This window comes from Sphaerodactylus townsendi, linkage group LG17 (assembly GCF_021028975.2).
Source record: "Sphaerodactylus townsendi isolate TG3544 linkage group LG17, MPM_Stown_v2.3, whole genome shotgun sequence".
In the NCBI taxonomy this organism is placed as follows: Eukaryota; Metazoa; Chordata; class Lepidosauria; order Squamata; family Sphaerodactylidae; genus Sphaerodactylus; species Sphaerodactylus townsendi.
This window is the reverse complement of record NC_059441.1, coordinates 2,514,154-2,524,466: the sequence shown is the minus strand read 5'-3', so window position 1 is coordinate 2,524,466 and position 10,313 is coordinate 2,514,154. Positions and strand designations below refer to the sequence as shown.

General features: G+C 49.2%; 1 protein-coding gene and 1 long non-coding RNA gene across 2 annotated transcripts; both read left to right on the top strand.

Annotated features, from left to right (window-relative positions):
* Window positions 1-324: 324 nt before the first annotated feature.
* LOC125424773 lies at window positions 325-782 on the top strand. The gene is made up of 2 exons (XR_007243280.1): window positions 325-375; window positions 720-782. It is a non-coding gene; the product is annotated as an uncharacterized LOC125424773 (long non-coding RNA).
* Window positions 783-7,640: 6,858 nt separating this feature from the next.
* Window positions 7,641-9,002, top strand: KBTBD13 (kelch repeat and BTB domain containing 13). The gene has a single exon (XM_048482206.1). The coding sequence runs from the start codon at window positions 7,641-7,643 to the stop codon at window positions 9,000-9,002; it is 1,362 nt and encodes a 453-aa protein (XP_048338163.1).
* Window positions 9,003-10,313: the final 1,311 nt, after the last annotated feature.

Here is a 10,313-nt window from a genome sequence, read left to right as displayed (position 1 = left end):
CGTTGTATATTGTTTAACATGACGCCCAATGTTTCTTAGAGGCATTTATAAAGAATTTTTGGTTTATAAATTTAAAAAGAGGTCAGTGGTGGCGAACCTTTGGCACTCCAGATGTTATGGCAGGGGCTGATGGGAATTGTAGTCCATAACATCTGGAGTGCCAAAGGTTCGCCACCACGGCCCTAGATCTTTTTAATTTAATTTTTTTTATTTTCTGTAAGCTAAGAGGAAATGTATACACTGAAATTTCAAAAAAAACCTTGAGCATGCATATAAACTTTGTCAGAGGTTATTCTACATTCTCTTTTTTTCCATAGGAATTTCCCCAAACATATACAACCCATAGTTTTACTGAACATATAGCCTAAACCACAGGTGGCAAACTCACGCCCCTCCAGATGTTATGGACTACAGTTCCCATCATCCCCTGCCAGCATGATGCTGGCAGGGGATGATGGGAATTGTAGTCCATAACATCTGGAGGGCCACGAGCAGAGGTGGGATCCAACCAGTTCTCATCACTTCTCTAGAAGTGGTTACTAATTTTTTTCTGAGTACCGAGAAGGGGTTACTAAAGCAACCTCCCTGCCCAAGAGGGACTGGGGGTGTGTGTGTGCGGCGGCGCCACTGTTTGAATCCCACCACCATCGGAACCTGTTATTCAAATTTTTGGATCCCACCACTGGCCACGAGTTTGACACCTATGGCCTAAACCATAGCAGCCTATGATTATGTCAATTGACACTGTGCAAAAATCAAACATAAAGAATAGTGGTACAAAACAAACAAACCCAAACTGCAGGCTGACCAGACGTCCCGCTTTTGGCGGGACAGTCCCGCCTTCAAACAATTTGTCCCGCGTCCCGCGGGTTATTTAAATTGTCCCGAATTTTGGGAGGCTGTTGCACTGCCTTCTGGGGCGCAAGGCAGTGTGGCAGCCTCCCACGCGCGCAGCCGCCTACCCCCGTCCTGGTTCACAAAGGTGACCATCTGGTCACCTTACCAAACTGTAACAGGTATATTTCATTTGTAAGGCATTCAGATCGTTTCTGGTCCTTCCATTCCAAACCCAAATAGATTTTAACAAAGCAGATCCCCAAAATCAAGTATTTAGGCAGTGCTAAACAGGATAGTAAACCTTGTGAGAGGCAAAGATAAATTCCTACTTCCAGAAGTCAGGAAACTATTTTTAAAAAATCAAACCCCCCACCCCCAAAGAAAAAAAGCCTTATTTGATGGCTCAAACAAAGACCCTAACCTAACCCTTTTCGGCTCATTTAGCAAACATGTATTCATAAAAAGGGGGGAAATGCAACTCATTCTGAAAATAAAACATTTGACAGGGAAATTCAAAGAGAGCAAAGATTGGAAGAGGTCCCCTAGATTTTGAGGCCCTAGCTCCGTGGTGGCGAACCTATGGCACTCCAGATGTTCATGGACGACAATTCCCACCAGCCTCTGCCAGCATGGCCAATAGCTTCACCCTGCCTAACCTATCGATAATCCAACCCTGTACAGCATAAGGGGGGGGGGTTCTGACTTGGATTTCTCAGGATTGGATTTCTGACACCTGGGTCTGCAACCTTTGGCTCTCCAGATGTTCATGAACTACAATTCCCATGACCCCCTGCCAGCATGGCAGCCATGCTGGCAGGGGCTGATGGGAATTGTAGTTCATGAACATCTGGAGAGCCGCAGGTTGCAGACCCCATGCACCAGGCTTGCTTTCATTAGCCAGAGAACAACAACAACAAACAAACAAAAAACAGGGAAAGAAAGCGAGGGAGAGTGATTTTCCTTCCATTAATGAAGGCTGTCTGTTAGCTCAGCCTCTACACCCATCAGTTCTGTCCTTGGGCACATCATGGGCACCGCATCTTGACCCCGCTCAGTTCCAGGGTGTTTCAAGGCCCCTTCCACACATGCAGAATAATCCACTTTCAATCCACTTTCACAATTGTTTGCAAGTGGATTTTGCGATTCTGCACAGTAAAATCCAGCTGCGAAGTGGATTAGAAGTGGATTGAAAGTGCATTATTCTGCATGTGCGGAAGGGGCCTTTAAGTCTGGCTGGGAAACTCCAGGATATTTGGGGACATTCTCAGCCATGAGGAGGAGGAGGAGGAGGAGGAGGAGGAGGAGGAGGAGGAGGAGAAGAAGAAGAGTTTGGATTTATATCCCCCCTTCCTCTCCTGCAGGAGACTCAAAGGGGCTTACAATCTCCTTGCCCTTCCCCCCTCACAACAAACACCCTGTGAGGTAGGTGGGGCTGAGAGAGCTCCCAGAAGCTGTGACTAGCCCAAGGTCACCCAGCTGGCTTGTGTGGGAGTGCACAGGCTAATCTGAATTCCCCAGATAAGCCTCCACAGCTCAGGCGGCAGAGCGGGGAATCAAACCCAGTTCCTCCAGATTAGATACACGATCTCTTAACCTCCTACGCCACTGCTGCTCCCTTGGAGGCAGGCAATGGCAAGCCACTCTTGAATGTCTCTTGCCTCGAAAACCCTATGGGATGGCCGTTAAGTCAGCTGTGAATTGGTGGCAAAATACACAGACAGGGAAACTCTAATCACCACCCCACGCAATTCCTCTCTGATTTTTCATACGCCTGGTTGCCAATGTCCTGTCCTGCTTTAGCCTCTGTCTGATTCTGGGCATACAGATGGGAATCCGTTAATAGGCCTTTTGTTTGGAATCTGTCAAGGTTAGCGCCAGCTTAGCTTTCATCTTGTTCCCCGCCCCCCTCCCAAAGCAAACATCTGCCAAATTGTTTTGTTTGGATGGGCGAGTTGGAGCCAGAACAATCCCGGCCGCCATCCCATCAGGCATCCCCCTAATGGCCGTCGCCGCCAAGACAGAAACGACTTTGCAAAACAACAGCGCCTAAAAGTCAGAGTTAGGTTTTAAGCAGAATTCAGCAGAGCAATCTTTTCATCGTGCAAGTATGCATCTTTCTTTTGCTCTAGTGCGCCTGTTTGGTTTTCTATTCCTGGACACGGCGCAGGGCTCCTGGCCTGGGTTTTTGGGAAGAAGAAGAAGAAGAAGAAGAAGAAGAAGAAGAAGAAGAAGAAGAAGAAGAAGAAGAAGAAGAAGAAGAAGAAGAAGAAGAAGAAGAAGAAGAAGAAGAAGAAGAAGAAGAAGAAGAAGAAGAACAACAACAACAACAACAACAACAACAACAACAACAACAACAACAACAACAACAACAACAACAACAACATAAGAAAGAACATAAGAACATAAGAACAAGCCAACTGGATCAGACCAGAGCATCTAGTCCAGCTCTCTGCTACTCGCAGTGGCCCCCCAAGTGCCTTTGGGAGCTCACCTGCAGGAGTTGAAAGCAATGGCCTTCTGCTGCTGCTGCTCCCGAGCACCTGAACTGTTAAGGCATTTGCAATCTCAGATCAAAGAGGATCAAGATTGGTAGCCATAAATCGACTTCTCCTCCATAAATCTGTCCAAGCCCTTTTTAAAGCTATCCAGGTTAGTGGCCCTCACCACCTCCTGTGGCAGCATATTCCAAACACCAATCACACGTTGCGTAAAGAAGTGTTTCCTTTTATTAGTCCTAATTCTTCCCCCCAGCATTTTCAATGGATGCCCCCTGGTTCTAGTATTGGGAGAAAGAGAGAAAAATGTCTCTCTGTCAACGTTTTCTACCCCATGCATAATTTTATAGACTTCAATCATATCCCCCCTCAGACGTCTCCTCTCCAAACTAAAGAGTCCCAAATGCTGCAGCCTCTCCTGATAAGGAAGGTGCTCCAGTCCCTCAATCATCCTCGTTGCCCTCCTCTGCACTTTTTCTATCTCCTCAATATCCTTTTTGAGATGTGGCGACCAGAACTGAACACAGAAGAAGAAGAAGAAGAAGAAGAAGAAGAAGAAGAAGAAGAAGAAGAAGAAGAAGAAGAAGAAGAAGAAGAAGAAGAAGAAGAAGAAGAAGAAGAAGAAGAAGAAGAAGAAGAAGAAGAAGAGGAGGAGGAGGAGGAGGAGGAGGAGGAGGAGGAGTTTGGATTTATATCCCCCCTTTCTCTCCTGTAAGAGACTCAAAGGGGCTGACAATCTACTTGCCCTTCCCCCCTCACAACAAACACCCTGTGAGGTAGGTGGGGCTGAGAGAGCTCTGAGGAACTGTGACTAGCCCAAGGTCACCCAGCTGGCGTGTGTGGGAGTGTACAGGCTAATCTGAATTCCCCAGATAAGCCTCCACAACTCAAGCGGCAGAGCTGGGAATCAAACCTGGTTCCTCCAGATCAGAGTGCACCTGCTCTTAGCCACTACGCTACTGCCATAGGCTCTGCAGTAAGACAGCTGTGCCACATGCAGTAGGTCCTGGGTTCAATCTCAGCCATTTCTGATTTAAAACAATTTTGGGTAAATGGGACAGAAAAACCTTGCAGAGCTAGCTTGAGTCAGAGTGATAGACAATACTGAGCCAGCTCCTTCCTCCAACTAGAGCCCTCGAAACAGAACAGTCCTTTAAACTGGAGGAAGGCTTCCAACTGGGCTAAGCGGCGCGGTAGGATAAAGGTCTTCAGGTGTTCAGATATTAACACATTGTTGCCTTCAAGGCAGGGGTTGAGGGATGTAGGCACACTGGCCACAGCTTAGGAGCAGTAGCGGAGCTACAAGGGGATGGGGGGGCTTGCGCTACACCAGGCGCACGCCTGAGGGGATGGAAAATCACCCCCTCCCCCGTCCCCCTGCGGCAAGCCCCAAGGTCTCCTGGGAAGTGTAGTTCCCACCAAGGCTTATTCATTCATTCATTCATTCATTCATTCATTCATTCATTCATTCATTCATTCATTCATTCATTTATTTAAAGCCTGAACTGAACAGGCTTGAACTTTTCCAGCCTGAACTAAGGTAAGTGGGGGGGGGGGGGGCGCTGCTGCGGGGGAGGCTATGGCGGGGGAGGGAGGCAGAAAACACAGAATCCGCCCCAGGTGCAGTTTGGCCCAGCTATGCCTCTGCTTAGGAGTTTGAACCTGTATGAAAGCTACGCAGTGTCGTGGTTAAGAGCGTTAGATGAAGATCGGGGAGAATCGGGTTCAGATCTGGGCTCACCCAAAACTGTCATGATTCATTCTATTTATTTCCTTCACTTGTATTCCAGCTGCCTTCCCAATGGGGACTCCAAGCAATTTATGAGACTTGCCGCCAGAGGTCGGATCCAGCAGGTTCTCGCCAGTTCCCGAGAGTGGGTTACTAATTATTTGTGTGTGCCGAGAGGGGGTTTCAAATTGGGTCCGCTTTTCCACCTCCACGCCCTCGCCTCCCCAAGAGGCCTACTGCCTTTGAACATGAAGGTTCCATATAGCAATTGCGACTAATAATGTAACTCCCTGAACTGGGTTAATCCCTTCCAGGTACTGCAATTCATTGATTCTCAGCCTTTCGTACCTTTTATCTCACCAGTCTCTATCAAAGAACCTGTGTGTTTCACCATTGCTGTGTTCAGATTTGTGAGTTGGGGCATTTTCTATAATGGGATGATGATTTAGAAATGACCTGGTGCAAAAAAATTGGGGGGGGGGGCGTGGTGGGGTGGCTGCCCATGGGGGGGGCATCCAACTCAGGTTTTGCCCAGGGCTCAGGTTTGCCTAGGTACGCCTCTGCCCCCTTTGCTGGGGGGGGGGGGGCTGGCGAGGGAACCTGTTATTAAAATGTTTGGATCCCACCACTGCTTGCCGCCCATCCTTTTTATCCTAACAACAACCCTGCTGGATAGCTTTAGCCAGGAGTGTATGTAGGCACCCAGGTCACTCAGAGAGCTTCCACAGCAGAGAGGAGATTCAAATCTGACTCCTAGTCTGTCTCCGAGTTTGACACGCTAACTACTATGCCATGCTGGCTTTCATTAAGGAGATGGATAAATAAATTTTCCATTACAACCATTTCTAGATCAGGACCACAGCGGTGTGGAAGGGGTTTTAAAACACTTACCGTCCATAAATGTAGTCCTGTTGGGCAAATACCAGTTATAGGGCAGGATTTTAATCAGAGGATTGGCTCAGCTCCCTTGTCCTGTTCCAGACTGCGGGTGCAGCGACGCCGGTATTAATGGGAATGCAACGAGCGGTGAGATTCAGCTACAGATATCTCTGACATCTTGTCAACTTATGAGCAAAGTCCAAAGAAAAGAAAAGAAAAGCCGACTCCTCAGTGTTGGCAAATGTCCACCTTCCCACACGCAGCAGCCTAAATGCTGGAAGATTCATGGGAGTGTGTCATTTAATTGCACCATAAAACTTAAGAACATAAGAACAAGCCAGCTGGATCAGACCAGAGTCCATCTAGTCCAGCTCTCTGCTACTCGCAGTGGCCCACCAGGTGCCTTTGGGAGCTCACGTGCAGGATGTGAAAGCAATGGCCTTCTGCTGCTGCTGCTCCCGAGCACGTGGTCTGCTAAGGGATTTGCCATCTCAGATCAAGGGGAGGGATCCCAAGATTGGTAGCCATAGAGTCACGAGCTTCTCCCTCCATATAAATCTGCCCAAGCCCTTTTGAAAGCTATCCAGGTTAGTGGCCCTCACCACCTCCTGTGGCAGCATATTCCAAACACCAATCACACGTTGCGTGAAGAAGTGTTTCCTTTTATTAGTCCTAATTCTTCCCCCCAACATTTTCAATAAATGCCCTCTTGGTTGTAATTGTTGTGAGAAGAGAGAAAAATTTCTCTCTGTCAACATTTTACTACCCCATGCATAATTTTTTTTATAGACTTCAATCATATCCCCCCCCTCAGACGTCTCCCTCTCTCTAAACTAAAGGAGTCCCAAACGCTGCAGCCTCTCCTCATAGGGAAAGGGCGCCAGTCCCTCAATCATCCTCGTTGCCCTTCTCTGCACTTTTTCTATCTCTTCGATATCCTTTTGGAGATGCGGCGACCAGAACTGAACACAGGACTCCAAGTGCGGTCACACCACGGCTTTATATAAGGGCACGACAATCCTTGCAGTTTTATTATCAACTCCTTTCCTAATGATCCCCAGCATAGAGTTTGCCTTTTTCACAGCTGCCATGCATTGAGTTGACATTCCCATGGAACTACCAACTAAGACGCCCAAATCCCTTTCCTGGTCTGTGACTGATAGCACTGACCCCTGTAGCGTGTATGTGAAGTTTGGATTTTTTGCCCCTATGTGCATCACTTTGCATTTTTCTACAAACTCTTTCATATAATGTACCTTCCAATAACAGAAGCTAGATATTCCATTGCTGGTGTTGCCCCCCCCCCCCCCCCCCCGAAGTTGGCAACCCTGCCTCCCACAGCCACCTCTCTATGTATCTCTTGATACTTTGAAGAGTACTTTCCACCCAGCACATTTCCTTTTAATTGAGAGGCCGCCAGCGAGCTGCTTAGTTTTAGCACCTTTTCTGTACCGGAGCCAAACGCCACAGATATCAGTTTGCAAGTTGCCTTTGGAAAGACCTGGTCGCTGCTGATGTTGTCGGCTCCCCAAGTCACGTGGGCCCCAGCTATCTTTAGATGAAGGAATGTATATTACAAACTTTGCAACTACTTAGCTGCTGGAGTAGGTACGGAAAGAGGTGCTCTGACTGCCCGGAAAGGTGCCGTGGCCCAAGGCAGAGAAAGAGGTCCCGGCCACCCATTTGGCCTCAGCTCGACCATGCAATCTCACCTGGCAGAACGGGTGAAGGTCCATATAGAAAAGGAGGTCTTCTTTGTGGACAAAGGTCTTCTGATAGAACACAGTGAATATTTCCGCGCTCTCTTCCGATCCGGCATGAAGGAGAGCACACAGAAAGAGATCACGATCCGGGATTTGAGCCCCACGGGTTTCCTGATCATGTTGAAGATCCTCGAAGGGGGTTACCCGACACTGAGCTGCGAGGAGAACCTTCGGGCGGTGGAGTGCGCCTCCTTTCTGCAGGTCAAAGCCATGGCCCAGTATCTGATCAACTCCCTCAACTCGGACAACTGCATCCTCCTGTACCAAGCTGCGGCCATGTTTGGACTTCTGGATCTCTTCCGCAGCGCTGCGCTGTACATAAGGGACAGTTACTCCGACCTAGAAGAGTATTTGGATTGTCTCTCTCCAGAACTTCTGGCTTACATTGACTCCCTTATCCCCAGCACCTTTGTCGCGGTGGGAGCTCACACGCCCACTATTGAGTTCTTGGAGGATCTCTCGCGAACCATTTGCTACCTGGATGAGGAGAAGAACGTCTGGAGGACCCTTTCCTGCTTGCCGCTGACGGCTAGCACCTTTCTCGCTGGCATGGCCGCAATGGATAACAAGATTTACATTGTGGGCGGGGTCTATGGTTATAACAAGCAGATTGTGGATCAAAGTTTTTGTTACAATGTCACCTCTGACACCTGGAGCGAGTTCTCTAGCCCTCAGCAACTCCGCTATGACGTCACGCTGACAGCCCATGGCGATTTCCTGTATGCTATCGGTGGAGAATTCGAGAAGACCCCACTGAAGTCGGTGGAGAAGTTCGACATGTCCACCAGCTCTTGGAGTTTCGTCTCGGACCTGCCCCAGCCGGCAGCTGCGGCCCCCTGTGCCCAAGCTATGGGGCGCATCTTTGTCTGCTTATGGCAGCCCCTGGACACCACCATCATCTACGAATACGAGCCTCAGAAGGACGAATGGCTTTCTATCTCAACCCTCAACAGGCCGCAAAGCTACGGTCATTGTATGGCGGCCCACAGGGACAATCTCTACGTCATGCGGAACGGGCCCTTTGACGACTTCCTACGATGCATGATCGATTGTTTCAACCTGACCACCAAGCAGTGGACATCTTTGCCGGGGCAATACATGAACAGCAAAGGAGCCCTTTTCACGGCGGTCATCAGAGGAGACACGGTTTACACCGTCAACAAGATGCTCACCCTGCTGTACGCCATAGATGAGAATAGGTGGAAATTCAAAAAGGAGAAGGCCGGATTTCCAAGGACCGGTTCTCTACAGACCTTCCTTCTCCGGCTCCCGAGAATGGATCACGGCCTCGCAACTTAAGATATTTAGATCTGTGCCACGTGGAGCGTTCAGAGAATTATGAGTTCTTCTCCGTGGACAAGGAGTTCGTGGTTTTAGTTTCACTTTCACTTTCTGGTTCTCCAGAGGCATAGCAACATTTTTACCCTGGTTGGAACGAAATTTAACCATGGTTCATTTAACCATGGTGCTTTCTGAGACTATGGAATCTCAAAAGGGCCTCACTGTTACTTGTGTTGCTACCGCAGATTGGTTTTCAGTTCTGTGAACAGTGGTCATTCCATGCATTTGTTGGTCTTGGATTAGTGGGCTTCCAGGAGGGAAGGTGGTGTGGTACAGCCCGATCCTGGAAGCAAAGTGAGGTTGCATCCTTGGGAGGGAGACCACCAACGAAGATTCTGCAGAGGGAGGCGATGGCAAACCACCTCTGCCCTTCATTTGCCTTGAAAGCCCCTTACTGGATTGCCGTAAGTCAATTGTGACTTGATAGGACTCGTGCACATAGTGCATGGCCCTACACGTGGGCCGATGCTATGGAGGATGAGAAGCTAATAGAAAAAGCCATCTGTCAACAGAAGGCCAGTGGGGCAGGGAAGGAGCAAGGGGAAACTACACCCAGTGCACGTGTGGGTGCGGCCTGCGCCCCTCCAAGCTCCCGCCCGCCCGCTGGAACACTCTGTCCCACCCCCAGAATGCCCCCACCATGCCCCTAGAACTGTGGTGGCGAACCTTTGGCACTCCAGATGTTATGGACTACAATTCCCATCAGCCCCTGCCAGCATTGTCAATTGGCCATGCTGGCAGGGGTTACTGATGAGCCAACAATCCCTGGAGATTTCCGCAAGAACCGCCACCTAGCTCTGCAGGGGGTGCACCTGATGAGTTGCCCCCCTGTCCCTTTGGTGCTACGCCACTGCAGTGCGGCATAGGAAAATACTTATCTAGAGGGTCATTTTCCTGTTGTTACTACCCACTGGCTATGCCAGCATCCCGGAGTGGCCAGGGGGGATTGGCACTATCTGTACTCAGTGAGCAAGGGGCACAGCATGGGACCCACACATTGTATGCCTTTCAAGAATCTTGAATTACAGTTAATTTAGATTTTTGATCTACCCTCATCTCCTCTGGTCTGGGTTTCAAAGAACTGAGCTCTCTGTCATGCGCCACACTGTAAATGACAGAGTTAACATTTGCTTGGAAAATGTTTTAGGGTCACCAGCTCCGGGTTTGGGAAACCCCCCGGAGGTTTGGGGCCGGAGCTTGGGGCAGCAGGGTTTGTGGAAGGGAGGGATATCAGCAGGGGTGGAGCAAGTGGGAACAGCACCCGGGGCA

What these genes read in the sequence shown, in the direction of transcription:
- KBTBD13 (XM_048482206.1), top strand. Translation starts at nt 7,641, where the DNA reads ATGCAATCTCACCTGGCAGAACGGGTGAAGGTCCATATAGAAAAGGAG.